The sequence below is a fragment of the Mustela nivalis genome (genome assembly GCF_964662115.1).
Source record: "Mustela nivalis genome assembly, chromosome: 4".
In the NCBI taxonomy this organism is placed as follows: domain Eukaryota; kingdom Metazoa; phylum Chordata; class Mammalia; order Carnivora; family Mustelidae; genus Mustela; species Mustela nivalis.
This window is the reverse complement of record NC_139023.1, coordinates 65,886,955-65,906,746: the sequence shown is the minus strand read 5'-3', so window position 1 is coordinate 65,906,746 and position 19,792 is coordinate 65,886,955. Positions and strand designations below refer to the sequence as shown.

Below are 19,792 nucleotides of genomic sequence, written 5' to 3'. Positions count from 1 at the left end.
TTTTGTGTTATGAGTGCTCTCCTCAAACAGGATCTGAATGACTACATAGTTTCCCATTATGTGGGTGTACCTTGATTCATATAGTCACTCCTTCAGTTTCCACGTTTTTGTTCCCAGTGTTGCTGTAGCCAGCGACCATCCTCACCCAGGTGTGTTCTGTCAGGAGGTGTCAGCATCTTGGATTATGACTGTATTTGGACATGGGGCCTTTATACAGAGGTAATCAAGATAAAATGAGGTCTTCAGTGGAGGCCCTCATCAAATATGGCTTGTGGGTGTTCTTATAGGAAGAAGGGATCAGGACCCAAACACATATAGAGAAAGACTATGTGAAGACAAGGGAGAAGACAGCTGTCTACAGGCAGGGAGAGAGGGCTGCACAGAACCATCCTACCCACGCCTGGATCTTGGACTTCCAGCCTCCATGACTGGAAGGGAACCACCACGAAGTCCTTCATGGTGGGAAGATCTGGCAGTCACCAGCCTGGTCCATTCAGCTTTGTTATGAGCAGCCCCAGCAAACTTACCTTTTGCTGTGTATCCTGGCTTATCAACACACAGCACCGCTGCCGACCACAGCTGCTGCGGGTCAGGACTCCAGGCACAGCACCACTGCAAAGCCTGCAGTCAGGTACAACCCTGCTCACCCAGAAACTCGACCCAGCCAGGACCCACTCCAAACATGTGGTATTGGCAGGAATCCATTCCTTGTGTGCTTTTGGACTGAAAGCCCCCTGTTTCTCACTTACTGTTGACCACGTGGGCCTCTGCAACACAGACATGGCAGCCTTTGCTTCATGAACATGTACAGGCTAAGAAAGTGGCAGCCAGCAAGATGGAAGACTCCATCTTTTGTAAGCCAATCCCAGGAGCATCACTTTGGCCTTATTTAGTTGGTTACAAGCAAGGGACCAGGATCAGGCCACACTCAAGTGGAGGGGACTATCCGAGGGCACAAATAGCATCAGTATCACGAGGGATCACCAGGCTGTCGTGTCTGTGGACCGCAGCTCAGGACAGCCTGGAGCCTGGACACTGCGGCCTGCTGTCCCCAAAGTGTCAGGTAACGGGGATCTCGAGGCCGAGGCCGGTGGCATATTCTCTGATGTCCCTTTCCTGAAGGGAGCCCCATCGCTATCCCCTCAGGGGCAATGCTTCTGTGGTACTGCCGGGCTTCCCTTTATCCCACTGCCTGGGACAACTGACCACAGTGAGAGAAGGTAGAGTTGTGGCTTGTGGGTACGGAGGAGAGGGGTGCCCTGAGCGGGATCCTGAAGGTTCATACCGTGTTCATCACCTGCACCACCCCCCCACCACAGCAGCTCTCTCTGCGACCAACCCACTCCCTGCCTGGCGGGCGGGACAGCAGCCCCTCGATGACCGACTGTCCTCTGTGGTTCTCTGCTGGCTTACTGACCTCCCCTCCAGGGCGTGAGGCTCTGAAGCCTTGGACCCTTCGCCCGGGCGTGCCCCACCCTAAGCAGGAGGTGCTCTACAGACCTCTGCGGCAGGGGGCGGGGGGTGGGTGGTCCTTTCTTCGAAGGACTGCCCGTTAGGGTCGGGCAGTGGTTCTTGTGGGTGGCGCCTCTCGGGTCAAGGCTGTGCGCCAGCCACAGCCTCTGCGGGCAGCAGGCACTGACCCGCAGGTTTTGGTCCCGTGCCTGCCCTAGGCCCTTCCATGCCCTCCGCAGGCCGGCTCAGCGAGGGGCGGCACCTGGGCTCCCTGCCTCCCAGACGCGCACCCTCGGGCTGGACCCGGCTCACGCACTCTGCCCTTCCTCCCCGCACGGCTGAGTCCCTCCCTCAGCGCTCGCCACGCTGGGGGTCTCCGGCTCCCAGCCCAACGCCCGTCCTCCCTGCGACCCCAGGCAGAGGCGACAAGGATACCTGCGCTGGGGAGACCTTCCTGGACGCGCCCCGCCTCCGGCCCCTGCCCCACGCCTCCCGGGCAAGTGCTTCCCCGCTGCGACCCCTGCCGCACCCCGCCTCTTGGCCCGCCCCGCCCCGCCTTCTGCCCCGCAGAGCCCCGCCCCTCTCGCCGTGCACTCTGCCCCGCCCCATCCTCTGCCCAGCCCTTTCCCCCGCAGGGGTTTTTCGCCGCCGCGCCCCCTACCCCGCCTCCCCACCCCCCCGCGCCCCGCCCTCTCCGCCCCAGCCCCCCCTTTGCCCCGCCCCTGCCCCGCCGCGCCCCGCCCCTCTCGCCTTGCCCTCTGCCCCGCCCCCGTCCTCTGCTCAGCCTCTCTCGCCGCAGGGGTTTTCCCCGCCCCGCCTCCACCCAGCCTTCTGCCCCGCTGCGCCCCCTACTCCGCCCCGTCCTCCTCGTTCTCCCCGTCCTCCGCCCCGCCGCGCCCCGCCTCCCGCCGTTAGTGTTTCCCTGCCGCGCCCCCTGCCCCGCCTCCCACCCTCCGCTCCGCCCCCTACCCCGCCCCGCTCCTTATCCCGTCCCGCCCTCCGCCCGCCCCGACCCGAGAGCGGTGCTGTGATCTCAGCAGCCAGCCTGCCCTGGGAGGCCAGCCCGCGGATGCGGGGGGCGGGCTGGCGCCTCGGCCAGCCATTGGCAGAGGTCGCCGCCACTGGCTGTCAATCCTGCTGGCCCGGCCTGGCCCCGCCCCGCCGGCGCAGCGTCGAGGGACGCACGGCCGCGAGGGCTGCCGGGACGGGCCCAAGATGGCCGGGCGCCTCGGTTCCTCTCCTGTTGGCGGCGTCGAACCCCATTCATTGCCGCTCTGCTAAGCGGCGCCGCGGGTCGGCTCGAGGGCTCGGGTTCTGTCCCTGCGGGGCGGAAGGCCGCCATGGCGACCCTGGAGAAGCTCATGAAGGCCTTCGAATCCCTCAAGTCCTTCCAGCAGCAGCAGCAGCAGCAGCAGCAGCCTCCGCCGCCGCCGCCGCCTCAGCTTCCTCAGCCGCCGCCGCAGGCGCAGCCGCCGCCGCCTCAGCCGCAGCCGCCCCCACCCCCGCCGCCCCCGCCGCCCCCCGGCCCGGCGGTGGCCGAGGAGCCACTGCACCGACCGTGAGTACCGGCCCGTTGCAGCTCCCGACCCCGCGGCCCCCGGACTCGGCGCGCACCGTCGCCCTTAACCCCGTGCCGGGGCCCTGTCCGGGTACGCAGGAGGGCACGGACCCCCGCCTCTCCCGGCGTGCAAAGTTAGGGGAGGAACTCTCTGCTTTGTATTTGCGAAGACCGGGCTGTGCCGTGAGCCGAGACCGCCACTTCCCTTCCCTCTCGGCGTCCCAGCGAGGGAGGGGGCGCTGAGGTCCCAGACACCTCGCGACCAGCCGGGCTTGGGAGCCGGGGTGCTGGGAGGGGGTGATGACATCATGCCTGGAGGCCGCCGGGGGCGGGGATGGCGGACTGCGGTCCCGGCCCAGCGGGATTCCGGTCCAGGGGGCTCTTGGCGCCGCGGGTACCTCGAAGCTGGCTTCCCGCATTCTCGAGGCGTGTCGGCTAGTCCGGGAATCGCACGGGTAGAGTCGGGAAGAGACCCTCTGTCTCAGCTCCAGATGATCTGCAGGCCCTTGAGTAGTGCGAGCCAAGTAAGTGGGGAGTTGCTAAACGCGAGAGAGAATAAAATTGACTTGAATCTTAGGAGGAGTCGGAGTTTAGTTTCCTGCCTGTCTTCAGCTGGACGTACAAACCGTTGCCGAGGGAGAGGTTAATTGCTGCTGGGGTGAGGATGCGCATTACACCAGCGCTGTGGTCCAGCTTGCTTGCGGCCCCCATGGGCGGCTCCTCTTTTCTTCTTTGGACACGGTCTGCTACTGTTTGAAAGCTAGGGTTCTGCTGCTTGGGCCTGGAGACCATACCTTCCAGCAGAACCCACGTGCTTTACCCCCGAAGTCTCCGCGAGGCCTTTTTCTCCCCTTGGGGCTTTGCATCCTCCATCTGGATGTGCACAAGGCGGCATTTAATAAGGACAGTGTTCAAGCGGCAGCCTCTTTAATAAGCTCCCTCTTATATTTATCCATTTACTTATTTAGGATTTTTAAAAAAGATTTTATTTATTTGACAGAGAGAGAGAGGCAGCGAGAGAGGGAACACAGGCAGGGAGAGCAGGAGCGGTAGAGGGAGAAGCAGTCTTCCCGCCCAGCTGGAGGGACTCCATCCCAGGACCCTAAGATCATGACCTGAGCTGAAGGCAGAAGCTTAGTGACCGAGCCACCCAGGTGCCATCCCTCTCATTTTTGGTAGTATTTTCTTACTCGTTATGTTTCTGATGTGATCCTTGCTATGTCCTGAGAGTTTAAATAGAAGATGAGAATTTGGGGAGTAATGTTGACTTATCTAAATTAGAAATAAAATTTATAAATAAATTAATTTTTCTTCTAAGAAAAGGTGAAAAACCTGCTTGGGTGCTTAGAGAAAAACATTTTTTAAAAAAGATTTCATTTATTTTATTTAAGAGTGAAAGATCATGAGAGAGAGAGAGAGAGAGAGCACACATGCAGGGGGAGAGGCAGAGGGAGAAGCTGTCTTTCTGAAGAGTAGGGAGCTGGATGCAATCCCAGGACCCCAGGATCATGACCTGAGCCCAGGGCAGATGCTTAACCAACTGAGCCACCCAGGCTCCACTGCCATCGGTTTCTTATGATGATTTGACAGAACCTGAATTTGCTTATCTTCAAAATATGGCTATAAAGAGGTTTCTTTCTCAAGCTGTCTTGACAAAAGTAGATAGATGCTGCTTTATTACCTTATTTTAAGGTATTATGTGATTGATTTATTTTAAAAGTATAATCTATTATTTTCATGTAAGTAGTACACTCCCATGATGCAAATTCTAAAATTACAAAAAGGTAATAATTAAAATGTCTCTCTCCTACTCCCTTCTCCTGAGTACCTAACTCTGTCCCCAAAGGCAAGCACTATTCTCCTTCCTCCTTGTGTATCCTTACAGGTACAAACCATGCACATATGGAGATAGGTTTTAAGTTATTTAGAACAGAAGTATTTCAGAATAGTAAGCTCTAAAGCTTCTTAGCATGCTCTGAAATCAACTACATTGGCCTAATTGTAGTTATTTTAAATAAAATGCATAAATATCATATTTGTAGACACTTTGCCTTTGAGAAAGCAAGTGTTCATTAATTTTGAATAACAAATTCTGCTTGCGAGTTTGGATTTTGGCATTTCTGTTCAGGTGCTTCAGCTAAAAAATCCATTTGCCAAAGTAGGAATTGCCCAAAAACAATTTAAGTGTCTGTTCTATTTTTATGGTTCTTCTCTGTTGTGTGGAGCTGCAGTGTCACAGCCGTGCGTGGGCTTCAGTTGAAGTGTCTGAGTGCCTGCTCGCTGCTCAGCATGGAAGGTGCAGGGGTGCCGGGGTGGACTGGCTACCGTCTCAGCAGGGTTGGCCTGCAGGGGGGTGCCGGGGCAGGGACGGTCCTAACTGGAATTATGAGACAGTTGACATTTGCATTTGGTACTTTCTTACTGTCCTTCAGAGTCCCACCTGGTTTCCCCCTGACTTTAATTCTTCATTCATTGGTAGATGTTTACTGAACATCTAAGGAATGCCTCTGTGGTCATGGCTGCAGGGTTGCAGCCTCAACAGATAAAGCTCTTGCCTTGTGAAATTTTCATTTCAGGGAGGGACATAGACAGTAAACAAGATGGAAAAGTAAAACGTGGGTTTATGAGAGAGTGGTAAATGAAGGAGGAGCAGCAAAGCAGGAAAAGGAAGTGGGAAATGATAAGGTGTTGATATTTTAGATAGGGTGTCCAGGGAAAGAGCCACTGAGATTGTGGCTTTTGAATCAACACCTGGAGGGGGTCAAAGACAGTCTTGAAGGTGTATGGAGGAGGGCGTTCCCGGCAGGGAAACAGGTCTCAAGGCCCCCTGTTTGAGGAATACCAAGGAGAGGTTGGTTCGGTTGGTTGAATTAGTGAGTGGGAGACTCTCAGTAGGAGGTGGGGTCCCAGAGGGAGTGGGAGCAGCACCCTGGATGAGTGCCACTCACCTTGTAGGTGAATTAAAGACATCAGTGTTTATCCTAGAGGAAGGAATGGCGGGAGGAAGGGCAGGATTTGAGTTCCATTTTACAGTGAATACTGGTTGAGAAAGGAGTGAAGGGGAGCACCAGCAGAAGCAGGAAACCAGTTGGGAAGCTGTGGAAGTGGCCTGGTGAGAGATGGTAGTCCAGGCTTCTGTGGTGATGCTGTCAGTGGTGAGGTGAAACGTGACTGAATTTGAAGGTAGAACTGACGGGACTTGTTCCTCTCTGCTAAGTGCGAGGTGATTTAGCTGAGGTTTGTGTTCTTAGTCAGGATATGTTCAGCTGTTAATAACGGGAACCCCTGCTGTGGTGGCTCACACAGGTGGGAGTTCATTCTAAGACCAGGTGAGTCTGTGTGAGGAGGCTGAATGAGATGAGGGACGTGACTCCTTCCTTTCTAACTTCCTTTCTTTTTCCTCTTTTCCCCCTCCCCCCTTTCCTCCCCTTCCCTACACGCAATGCAGGTCTCCAACTCAGGACCCTGAGTTCAAGAGTTGTGCGCTCTACTGACTGAGCCACCCAAGCACCCCAGTCTTACACTTAGTTTGTAAGCCCTGTCCTCATTCTTGCCCATATTTTTAAAAGTTGAGTAATTTGTCTTTTTATTGTGGAATTGAAATATGTATTTTGTATGGAATTTTTTATGTATTCTGGACACTTTTATGAGATATGTGATTTTTGAAACATTCTTCCTTTCTGTGAATTCTCTCTTCATTTTCTTGGTAGTGCCCTTTGAAAGATCAAAAGTTTTCAATTTTGATGAAGTCCAGTTTCTATATTTGTTTTTGGTTGCTGTGCCTTAAGAGTAAGAGCTATGAAACTTGCCAAACTCAAGGTCACAGAGATGTATTATTCCTGTGTTTTCTTGTAAGAGTTTTAGAGTGTTACATTTACATTGGATCCATTTTGAGGTAACTTATATACGGTGTGAGGTCAGGGACCTTCATTCCTTGGTGTGCGGCTGCCCAGCTGTCCCAGCACTTTCATCAGTAAGACGTTTCTTTTTCCATTGGATTGTATGGGAACCCTTGTTAAAAATGCATAGCCTGTAAGTGTATGCATTTATTTCTGGACTTTCAGTTCTTTTTTTTTTTTTTTAAGATTTTATTTATTTATTTGACAGAGAGAGTGTGAGTGAGCAGGAGAGCACAAGCGGGGGCTGGGGGGAGGGTGCAGCAGAGGCAGGTGGAGAAACAGACTTCCTGAGGAGCAGAGAGCATGATGAGAGGCTGGATCTCAGGACCCTGGGATCATGACCTGAGCCCAAGTCAGACGCTTAATTGACTGAGACATCCAGGTGCCCCTGGATTTTCAGTTGGTCTACCAATACAAGTACAGTCTTGATGACCATAGTTGTGTTCGGTTTATTTATTTATTTATTTATAAAGGTTTTATTTATTTATTTATTTGACAGACAGAGATCACAAGTAGGCAGAGAGGCAGGCAGAGAGTGGGGAGGAAGCAGGCTCCCTGCTGAGCAGAGAACCCGATGTGGGGCTCAATCCCAGGACCCTGGGACCATGACCTGAGCCAAAGCCAGAGGCTTTAACCCACTGAGCCACTCAGGTGCCCCTGTTTTCTTTTTTTCTTTTTTCTTTTTATTTATTTATTTATTTTTAAAGATTTTATTTATTTATTTGACAGAGAGAGATCACAGGTAGGCAGAGAGGCTGGCAGAGAGAGAGAGAGAGAGAGAGAGAGGGAAGCAGGCTCCCCGCTGAGCAGAGAGCCCGATGTGGGACTCAATCCCAGGACCCTGAGATCATGACCTGAGCTGAAGGCAGCGGCTTAACCCACTGAGTCACCCAGGCGCCCCTGTTTTCTTTTCTTAAATCACAATTTCAAGTCATGAAATTTGAGTATTCCAACTTTGTTCTTTTTTAAGATAGTTTTGGCTATCCTGGGCCCTGTGAGTTTCTATATGGTTATGAGATCAGATTGTCAGAGTCTACAAAGATGCCAGCTAGGATTCTGGTAGGGATGGCATTGAATTTGTAGATTGGTTTGGGGATTGGCACCTTAAATATGTCAAGTCTTCTGATTCATGTACATTGGCAAAGTTTTTATGTAAAGGGTCAGAGAGGGGGCGATTTTTAGGCTTTGTGGGCACAGTCTCTCTCACAACCACTTAACCTGTGCCATGGTAGAATTAAAGCAGCCAGAGGCAATACGAAAATGGATGAGTGTGGCTGTATTCCAGTAATACTTTATTGATGACATTGAAATTTGAATTTCATATAATTTTCATATGTCACGAACTATTATTATTATTATCAACCATTTAAAGATGTGAAAACATTTCTTAGCTTGCAAATGGGAACAAAACAGGCAGGCTGTAGCTTGCGTATCCCTAGATTAAATATGATCGGACCACTTTTGTGAAGTATTTATTTTCTAATTACTTTCTAAAGATTTTTATTTTTTTTTATTTGACAGACAGAGATCACAAATAGGCAGAGAGGCAGCCAGAGAGAGAGGAAGGGAAGCAGGCTCCCCGCTGAGCTGAGAACCCAATGCGATTCAGGCTCGATCCCAGGACCCTGGGATCATGACCTGAGCTAAAGGCAGAGGCTTTAACCCACTGAGCCACCCAGGTGCCCCATCTAGTTACTTTTTATTAACTAGTTTAAAAAATTACAAAAGTTACATATATATATATATCATAAAACATCTTCAAACAGCACAGATCTATCCTAGTCTCATACCCTAAAAATGACAATTATTAAACTTCTTTTTGTCTTTTCTGATTTTTAATGCATATTTAAGCATTTAAACATGTCTCTTTTTGTTTGCATTACCCTGAAATTACCCTGAATTTCTCCAAGAGCAGTAATATCGTAGACATTGTTCCATAGCTGCACATGTAATTTTTGATAATTGCTGTATAATAGTGTAGAATTTCCTGTTTGTTTATTTATTTGGAGTTGAAATTCACATAACATAAAATGAAGCATTTTAAGGTGTATGATTCAGTGACAGTTCATGGACAAGAATTTTTCTTTTTTAAAAGGACTTGGAACTGTAAAGGCAGAGGTTTTGTGTTGTCCTGACTTTCAAATAGCCTGCTGACATATTCTCTTCACCTAAGAAAGTCCCCACTCCTGCTGCCTCTAGTTCCCGAAAGTGAGCCAGCCATCTGCTAAACTACCTTGGAATGGTTGGTCCAGCCTCAAACATTGGTCTTATTCAAACAAGAAGGAAAAACAAAACACTGCGTAAGACAGTGGTTAGCGTGCTGAGTTGACTCAGCTCAGGTGCTGGAGTGCGGGTCAGAGACATGATCTGCTGTAGATCCTTGCTGCTCCGGCCAGAGTTCGCTGTTGCTTGCGAGCTTATGAGGAGTACAGACCCTTTCCCCTACCTGGGATGTACTGAATCAGAGTCTGCATTTTGACAAGTCCTGCCAGCAATCTATGTGCACCCTGAAGTTTGAAGAGCTGCACTGGGGATGGCCGGGCTCCATAGCTAGCAGTGCTGTCAGCATGTGGGAAGGAAGACTTGGGCTGTTTGTGTAAGGGCATTTCTGACGCAGTGTCACTTCTCAGTCCCAGGGCCACCAAGCATTCGTGCAGCCCCAAAGTGGATTGTAACCTTGACACATGAGCCACAGTGGGCTGGAAGAGCTCCCAGGGGGAGTGGGGACTTAAGCAGGGACTGGACTTGATGACCTGGGAGGAGCCCTTCAGCTAAGTGCTGGTTTTACACCAGGCCGTTTTCTGGGCCCTGGGATTACAGCAGTGAGCAAGACCAATTGTGATGAATACGATGGAGAAAACAAAACAGTAAGGGGGAGAAGAGGTGTGCAATTTTATGTAGGGCCCAAGTGTACCGAGAAGGCTCTGCTGGAGGAGAGTGGAGGGAGCAAACCGTTTGGGTATCTGGGAAAAGAGGTTTAGGGAGACAACAGAGAGCTGAGTATTTGAGGAATAGTAAGGAGGCCAGCAGCTGGAGCAAAATGAAGGGCAGAAATAGGAGATGAGGTTAGAGTGGTAGGAGATTAGAGATGAAGATCAGCCAAATGGGGCTTTGTGCCCAATGCAATAAGGACTTTATTCTGCCCAGATGCATACTTGTGTGGTGAAACAAGTGATCTGATTTAATGTTTCTAAACGATCACTTTGACAGCACCAAATGCTGGCATGGACGAAACTGGGTCGGTCACTTAATCATTGCTGGTGGGCATACAGAAGGGTATGTCTACTCTAGAAAACTGTCCGGCAGTTTCTTGTAGAACAGAGTGTGCAATCATTATTTGACCTGGCAGCTGGACTCCGACAATTATACTGTTCAGCTCCAGACACCTGCCACAATTTAGGTGACTTCTAAGGAAGTTATGCCAGTGAAAATAGCCACTCTTGAAAGGGTGTAAACTCTTTAATATGTAACATTTTTGAAATCATGGGGTTTTAGGAAAGGAGACTAGATAAGAGGTCGATCGCCAGGGTTAGGGAGAGTGTGGTGGGTAGAGAGGAGGGGAGGGATGTGGCTGTGGCTCTGGGAGAAGCCCTTGTGGTGATGGAAATGTTCGGTGTCTGTGGGGGATCCATAAACATACACAGCTGATAAAATTGTATAGAACTAAACACACACACACGAAGAGAAGACTTTTCATTTAGCTTAACCCATTGGTTTTTTGAAGCGCATCTTTTTAAGGTACTGATTGTTAACTGTATTTGGTTAGATCACCAGTAAGAAAGGCTTTATTTTTTATTTATTTTTATTTTATTTTATTTTATTTTTATTTGACAGAGAGAGATCACAAGTAGACAGAAAGGCAGGCAGAGAAAGAGAGGGGGAAGCAAGCTCCCTGCTGAGCAGAGTGCCTGATGTGGGGCTCGATCCCAGGACCCTTAGATCATGACCTGAGCTGAAGGCAGAGGCTTTAACCCACTGAGCCACCCAGGTGCCCTATTTTTTAAAAATATTTTTTATTTTTTTAAAAGATTTTATTTTATTTTATTTTTTTATTTTAGAGAGTAGGAGAGAGGAAACAGGGAGGGGAGGAATGGAGGGACAAGCAGACTTCCTGCTGAGTGCAGAGCCCAACGGGGAGGATTGATCTCCCTATCCTGAGATCATGACCTGAGCCAAAATCAAGAATCCAGACACTCACCTGGCTGAGGCACCCTGTGCTCCAAGAAGTTTTATTTTGATGGTCCTTTTCTGTAACACGGACTGTGGATTGGGGAGTCTTAGCCCTTGTTCCCCCTAATCAAACAGCACTTTTTTTTTTTTTTTAAGATTTTATTTATTTATTTGACAGACAGAGATCACAAGTAGGCAGAAGGCAGGCAGAGAGAGAGGAGAAAGTAGGCTCCCTGCTGAGCAGAGAGCCCAATGCGGAGCTGGATCCCAGGACCCTGAGCCAAAGGCAGAGGCTTTAACCCACTGAGCCACCCAGGTGTCCCAGTACTTTTATTTTTAAATTAGATATGGTACATAATTCCAAAGTGACTTCCGGTGTCTCACTCCTTCCTAAAATCTGTCCGAAGGAACTCTAACATTTTAGGGGCACTCACATTAGTACCATACTTGCTGCAAGTGAAGCGGCCATGGCAGGAGGCGGCGGGGTGGGGGGTTGTGTGTGTGGGGAGGCCTCAGTCCTGCTTGCTGGCTGGGCTGTGCAGGTGCCATTGGAAGGTACGTGTTTAGAGCCAGAAAAGCCCAAGACCAAGCAGTGTTCTTTGAGTCCTAGTGGAATCCAGGCCTTTCCCCTGCCAGCCCTCAACCCGGAACCACATTTTTCAAGCCAAGTCTTAAAATAATATGATATTAAACAATAAGAATTTGGAAGATGGCTTGAATTCCATTCTTAGACTTCATTCTCTGGTAGTTGTTTTAATGTGGTCCTAGTGTGCTGTAGGGGCCTGGCCTTTTTTATGCGCCTCTTTCAAATGCGTGTTTCTGTGTAGAAACGATCACTTCAGTACAGAAGAGGGGATGACTGAAGTTTGTTTGCGTTTTGAAGGTGAAGTTAACGTGATTGCATTTACCAAAGTTGGAAGAGTCCAGACTGCTTGCCCTGTTCATCCAGTTCCTGCTCAGAACAAGGCGGTTCCCTTTTTACCTTAATTTCCATACTTACTTTGCACGTAGAACAAACCAGCCTGACCTCTCTGTTCATCAGTCAAAGTTAAATTCCATGGGGGAATGAAGTGGTTGTGGTTTTCTTAAATTTCCCAGTTTGCTTATTGGACAAAGTAAGGTAGGAAGGAGGTGTTTCAGGCAGGGACCGTAGAGTGTAAAAGAATTGAGCTTGAAAATGCAAGACCTAAACTACTGAGTTATTCTGAGGGATCAGAGTTCCCTGAGGGCTGGGGAATGTGGACATTTGGGATGTAGCCCGAGGCTGTGTCCTGATGGGCTCGTTTAGATCAGGTTTGGGAGTGGGCGTCCCATGGCAGTGGTTTGTGCTGTGTACAAACCACTTACCACTTTCAGTAGGTAATACCTATTGCTTTCAGTAGGTAATACTGGAAGGATTATATTGTCTTTGTTGGGGTGTCTGTGGGTAAAGTCTGATCCCACACTTTAAAAATGTGGGTATTCTTCAGTGTGATAAAAGAGGGAGTGCTTTTTACAGGATTTGGTTACACTTGTCTGCCTTTTTAAGCAGGCATTTTTTAGGGTTTGACTCTGATGTCATAAAATTGTGTAGTTCTAAAAAAAATTGTGTAGTTCTTTAATGATAGTGTGTCAATTTCGCACGTTTAGCTATGTTGGCAATGACAATGGGTTTGAGGAAAATGGAGCAGAATTAAAGTATTTGGTAGCAATTAGATGGTTTGTGTTTATGCTTCTCACACAAAACAAGTACTTACTGATTATTGTTTGAATTCTAATGGCGAGTTTAGGAACCGTTGAAAACTGCAGAACTTTGTGATTCTTGGGCTATCAGTTTTTGTGTGGAAAAGATTCAGATTTCTTCATTGCTAGCAAGTGATTGTGAATCTGGTAAGAATAAAAACTCGAAATATGTGTGCTTTCTTCTTAGCCGACCATGAGGGAGTACTGTCTTCTTTTTCAGAATAAGATTCATCGAAGGTGCTGCTTAGAGACCTGATTGTCTAGAGTGTGGTGGGCTGGATTGCCCAGGCTCCAGCTCCAGTTCCCACAGCCCGTGAGCTCTAGGACTTGGGGATTGCGCCACTGCTGCTGTTTCTACTTTTTCTTTTTTTTCCATCTCTTGGTTCTAGAAATTTAGATTCAAAGTAATTATCACTTGTCTTCTGAATCCTATCTGTAAGACTAACTCAAGAGCTTTTGAGTCTGCTTTAATGTGTATTTTACTTATTCTTCTACAGAAAATGTTGACTTAATCCATTTCCGTATCGGTTTTTTATGAACATCTGTGAAGTGCAGGCATTGTGCTGAGTGCTAGGAACAGAGATGTGCGGTGGGCCTTGCTCTTAGTCTGTCGTCCTGGGGAGGCCACTGCCAGAGCAGTTGTTATCAGAGTGGCCTGGACGCTGGCTGGCGGGGGCCTGGGAAGAGAGCCCCGGGGAATAAGACAGGCTTTCCCTACCAGGAACCCTGAGAAGAGGAGCAAGAGGGAAACCGACAACAGTAGAATGTATTTTTATTTTCTTGGGTGAGATCGTATTCTGTCCTTGACTTTTTGCTCGTTTCAGGAACATTTACTCCAGTTCTGGTGAGGGGCGACAGCGTTGGCTAGGTCTTCGTGAAGTCAGGCGCAGGCCTTGACAGCTGTGCTGTTTGTTGCTCACTGTATTCTTTCGGCTTATCCCATGTATGAGGAGGGAGACAGAGTTCTTGTTAGGACTCGTATTTGTATCTAAAATGTTCCACTGGCCTGGTCAATTCTCCATCAGGCATGCATGTGATTAGTGTAAAGCTGGTGACTTTTTTCCTCTTTTCTGGTACCCTGATATGTGAATTCAGTTCATTTAAGGCCTTAGGCAGATTTTCACTTTAGAAGTCAAAAGGTAATGGATAGGTGAGTTAGTTTGCTTCCTAAATGCTTAAAACGGTCGATGTTCTTTAATTTTCTTGGTGGCTGTCTTACACTGGGTCAATTCTAATTTAATCTGGTTTTTAAAGAAGAGAACATTTTAATTTTCTCATAGCACTCTCTTCTTTCTTCTTTAAACCGAGGTGTGATTTATGCTCAGCACAGGGACCTGGTTAGCGTCCAGTTCTGTGGGCTTTGATGAATGCATAGCTGTGTGCCTACTACACAGTCGGGGTTCAGCAGTTTCATCACCCCTTCAAGCTCCCCCTGCCTCTTTGCTGCCATACCTCTCTCCAGCCCCTGTAAATTACTGACCACTTCCTGTCCCTGTAGTTTTATCTCTCCCAGGACATGCTAGAGATGGAATCCACCGCTTTGTGGCCCAGAGTCTGGAACATTGACACTCACCTTGTGTGTGGTAGCGTTCTGCTGAGCAGTGCTTCATCATGCACTTGTGGGGCTTTGTTCGTCCATCCGCTGGGTGAAGGATATTTGGGTTATTTCCGCTGGAGTACTTTTGAAGTGGGTGGCTCCTGAGGATGGGAGGTGAGAACCCTCTGCCTCTTGTGGTCCCTTAGGGACCCTCCCATCCTGTTGGTTCTGCAATCTTCTTGTCTTTATTTGTACAATCAAAACCTAGGTGTTAGGCATGTTTGTTCTAGTTGGAGGGACTAGATGGGGAGATACCCAGGGTAAGCCGGTGAGGTGAGGCTTCCATTCCCATTTCATCTGTGAGAATGAAGGGGTGTGTCTCTCCCTACCTGCAGGGAGGCTAAGGAATGGAATTTCTAATTGGGGGGCATGTGTCCAAGAAGGAAAAATTGGTGTTTGTGCGGATGATGGGCAGGAAGTCTGCAGTATTAACTTACTAGTAAAAGTCCTGTTCAGGAAAGAGACCAGTGGGAAAGACACACTTACCAGTCCCTGTAATGATGGACCCTAGTTGGCCAGTCCTTGGGAAGCCCCCCCCCCCACCGCCACTTGCCATGAAGGAGGCGTCTCGCTCAGGCTCTGATTCTTTTCTTGTTGAAAGCCCCGTCTGTTCTTTTTGGCTTCTGGTTCATCCTTACCCCTTTTCTTGCCCAGCCACATCTGAAGTGCCTTTTGGATGCCTTCATTGGATTGTACAGTTTGTAATAGCCTTTTCCTTCAGATACACTTTTTGGAGCCTGAGGGTTGCCCTGGGGATGAAATAGCCAAAGGTGTTCACAGGTTAGACCCCCACTGCCCCTTTGATAATGTAATTCCCTCAAAAACTAGTAGTCTTCTGGTTTGTTTCTAGTACAGTGTACTGGTAACCGCACTCAAATATTTCTCTGAATGTAGTTCTTCAGCCTGGTTTAATTTTGGGGTTCCTCTTTGGATCATCCCTCTGTCACCTGTTTTGAAGGTTACATACCTTGAAGGCATCTGAAGCTGTAAGTTTGGGTGGGAAGCAAGTTCCTTTACTCTGATCTTGAGTGGACTATTTGTGCAGCCCCAGAAGTCCTCGCAGGAGGCTTCTTCCAAGCTGTCTGGGTGTAGAAGCAGTCAGTCTCTCCCCGAGAGCACGAGGTCTGTCCTCAGTTACAATGTGATTTCGAGCAGTGGCAGCAGCTTGGTATGAAGAGTAGGGATAATGCTGTATTTCCCTGAATCATGTGCCCCCTGCATTGGTGTGCTCTTAGGCGAGTCACTGTCTGCATTACAGTTTCTCCTTTAAAATGGGAGAAATGGGTGCATCAGGGACATCACCTGACTTTTCTGTGGAGACCTCTAATTCAGGAAGCCTTTGCTTGAGCTCATCTATGCCTCCTTGAGCTGACCCCAGCCTGCCCCCCAGCGTGGAGTGTGGTTTCTCCGTGGCGGTCTGGAAGCGCTGTGGAATGAGTGACTGATGCGTGGACGTCAGTGGAGTGGCTAATTCAACACATACTCACTTCTCCTTTGTTTTCTTTTAGAAAGAAAGAACTCTCAGCCACCAAGAAAGACCGCGTGAACCATTGTCTGACAATATGTGAAAACATAGTGGCACAGTCACTCAGGTAATTGCACTTTGAACTTTCTAGTAAAAATTGAGACTCTATTTTTGTTCCTAATGGGCTAGAATATTCTTTGTCTCCCCAGGTTTCTTAAGAAATTTAAAGGCCCCTTTTCTCATATGTCTGGCTGTCACTATAAGATGTCATGTTTCCTTTTTGTAACTTACAAACAACAGTTGTAACCATTATGATAATTGAACAGGGTGTTTATATTTACTTAGCACTCTTACTAACTGTGAACACTGAAAAATCTTCTGGTTGGTATTTTTACATTATTGCAGTAATCGGAACAACAGGAGACTGTCCAATGACATGTTTTGCCTTTGCTTTTCATTGGCATCCTGTTGCCATTCAGGCATGTCCAGCCATGGCCGATGCCTGCTCACCTGTGTATGGGGATCGCAGGGCCCTGGGCAGTGGACTAGGCCAGTCTCCCTTGCTTCATGTTTCTTTTGGGGTGAACTCAAGGCATCTTCTTTTGTGTCTTTGCTAAGTCTCTGCATTCTCTTTGCTTTCAGTTGTCTGTCTTTCTGTTCCTAGAGACTATGGATGGTAAGTATTCTAGGCCTCTTTTCTAGGCCTGAGTAGGAGACAGATGTGCCTGAGATTTCTGAATTCTGCTACTTGGTTGGATATGGGTGAAATACTTCTCTCCTTGGTTTTCTTTCTCTCGGAACAAATAATTCATGTTATTGTGCTGCTTGGAATCTGGAAAGAGCTCTTTCTAATCTGTTAGAATAGTAATCTGGATGGAAACTTAGTGACTCAGTTATTTTTAATGGCACCTTGCATTTGTATTTTATATTTTCAGTGTGATTTCTCATATAATAGCTCGTTTTAGCTGAACTTGTTCCATTGTTTGGGAAATGTGCTGGACGATTTCTGTTTCTCTCTAATTTGTAGAAATGTGGGAAGCAGATGAAATAACAAATGAGAGTATGTGCTGAAAATAAAAATTCCAAGTTAGCATGCTGTTGTAGAAAACAACACTGTGATAAGAGTACGGAAAAAAGCTTTGAATCCATCTCTGCTCCTTAGAAGCCAGCTGATTTTGGATAAATTTAACTTCTTTCTGTCTCTCTTGCTGCATTTATGAACTGTAAGTCCTGATTTTTAGGGTTCTCGTGAGATCAGCTGACACTGCGGATGTGTGTTTGTTAGCCACGTGGGAGTGAGAGCTCTCTGCGGTCTTGACAGGTCTCGTCCAGAGCTCTCAGGTGTCACAGCTTTCATGTGAAGTGACTTCGATCCCTGACAAACGTTTGCTCTCCTGCCACAGAGTTTTGCTGCTCTGACCTCCAGCATCCAGGAGTCCAGGAACATTTCACTGTGAAAGCTTACGGATCCAGAGACAAGCTCTCTTCCACTTGGAATGCTTCCTGTTCTGTACTTAACATAGTTTCTTTTGATCATTCTCAGTGGAATTGATATCAGCTTAGATTTTCATACTAGAAAAGTATGTTGGGATATCTTAGGATTGGTTTGGCTCAGTTTGCCATCTTAAATCAAAACGGTAGCCATTAGTGGTTTTCACAGGGGTATATTCTCTTTTTATGGAGTAATGCTGATAAGTCATACTTCTTATTCTACAGAAGGACATGTTGATGGAATGTTTTATGGATCTAGAGAGATCATCTCTGGTGTCATCAGATCAAAGAACAATTTATTTTTAAGATACTTTCCATACTTTGCAGGAATTTCAGAGTGTGGAGCTCAGGTAGATAATACACACACACACACAATGTTTCATGAAATCTTTTTTTTTTTTTTTAAGATTTTATTTATTTATTTGACAGAGAGAGAGATCACAAGTAGGCAGAGAGAGGGGGAAGCAGGCTCCCTTATGAGCAGAGAGCCCGATGCGGGACTTGATCCCAGGACCCCGAGATCATGACCTGAGCCAAAGGCAGAGGCTTAATCCACTGAGCTACCCAGGCACCCCTGAAATCTTTTTTATAGCTGACGTTTCCTGTGATCTCTCCTTGAATATAAATATAACTAAATCTTTGGTACATTTCTGTAGGTTCTGTGATATACTAACCTTTTTTCCAGTGGGGTTATTTCAGTGGTAGCTTCCGGAGTTTTTAACGTGGGAAGTCATCTAAAACTTCATGGATATTGTGACCATTAGTGTACTTCGGCTCCCAATTTGGTGGTCTGACTTACTAGTTCCTCAGTACGGGTCAGCATCATGATCATCCAGAAAAGTTGTCAGAAATACAGTAATGAAGATACCTCACTGCCCTCTTTCCCAAACACACTTATATTTTCTGTTCACATGTGGTCTGGGAATTTGTTTTTTTTTTTTTTTTTTGGTCAGAGAGAGTGAGCACAGGCAGACAAAGTGGCAGGCAGAGGCAGAGGGAGAAGCAGGCTTCCGCCAAGCAAGGAGCCCGATGTGGGACTTGATCCCAGGATGCTGGGATCATGACCTGAGCCGAAGGCAGCCACTTAACCAATTGAGCCACCCAGGTGTCCCTGGGAATTTGTTCTTAACAAGTCTTCTCTCAGGAATACCTAGGAACCCTTATCTAAGTGTGCACACCTTCATAAAGTGGTTGGGTAAAAATAATTATACAGAAGTCTTTAGGTTTCCTATATATTAGTGTTGGTCAGTCAGAAAATATCAGGGTTCAAGATCTAATTCACAGTGGCGCCAACATAGAAAATTTCAAGGAACTGACAAGAAATCCACAGAAAATATGTGGACTGCTGTTGGCTTTCCTGAAGGGTTTAGATGACTACATTGCTTCCTAAATGGAAGACTTTTTATCATAAAGCTGAATTTTCTCTAAATAAATCCATAAATTTAAATAGCCTTGATCAGAGTTCTAGTAGGGGTATTTTTGAACTCATTCACCTGCAAGAATAAATACATGAATGTTGCAAAGAAAATTTGACAGGTCAGCAGTATGGTGCGAGGGGATACAAGATTAAGTTCGCTGTCAGATATGAAAGAAGGTATGGGATAGAAAGGAGAGTGTATGTGTGCATCTCTGTGTGTGAGTTTATGGTAAATATAACATTTTGTATCAGTAGTAAAGTGATGGATTATTGAACCAAATGACTTGAGGAGAATTATGTCTGTGCCTCATATTGCAAACAGACCTAAATGTCAGGTTGATTACTTAAATATAAAAAACAAAAACAAAAACAAAAAAAACTATTATTAAAAAAAAAGGATTTTTGATTTTAGGAAGAGGAAGGCTAATAATATAAAGGAAAATATTGTTTTGACTGGAATATAGTTCAGTATGTCAAAATCCACCTTAAACTTGAAAGTAAATTCAACTTGGGGATAGTATTGACGGCATGTCAAAGGCATTTATAAATCATTAAGGAAAAGACTATCAGCCTAATAGGAAAGTAGGCAAAGAACATGGCCAGGTAGTTCAGAAGGTAAGAAATATGTGTGGGCCAGTGAACCTGACAGCTGACATGTATTTTTTGTTTCCTGTGGGAAAATATTCGTATTTACTAGTCAGGGGAAAGAGACTAAAACAAAAACAAGATTAGCTTCTATCTGTCAAATTGACAAACATTAAGAAATACTAAGGATTTTTGTCAGACGTGAGGCAACCTTTCTTTAAAGGCAGTTTGACAAAAATATCAAGCTTCAGATGGTCATCTTTGTGGCGGTGTCTCCTGAGGATGTTATCCCTGGGAAAGTGTGTGACGATGTCAGTGCAGTATTGTTCATCCATTAGAAAATTAAAAATAATCTTAATGACTTATTAGTTGGGGAATTGAAAAAGTAAAATATACTTATAGAAGGGAATGTTAATTAACTTTGTAAAAGGTGATT

At 47.1% G+C, this 19,792-nt stretch overlaps 1 protein-coding gene across 2 annotated transcripts in view; it reads left to right on the top strand.

Annotated features, from left to right (window-relative positions):
- The first annotated feature begins 2,472 nt into the window (after positions 1–2,472).
- Positions 2,473–19,792, top strand: part of HTT (huntingtin) — a 141,512-nt gene continuing 124,192 nt past the window's right edge. The window contains exons 1-2 of one of the 2 annotated variants that reach the window (XM_082727054.1): positions 2,473–3,010; positions 15,907–15,990. In XM_082727054.1, coding sequence (XP_082583180.1) covers positions 2,793–3,010; positions 15,907–15,990 — 302 coding nt within the window. In that variant the 5' untranslated portion in view covers positions 2,473–2,792. The remainder of the gene's footprint in view (positions 3,011–15,906; positions 15,991–19,792) is intronic. The other variant, XM_082727055.1, reaches the window with a different exon arrangement.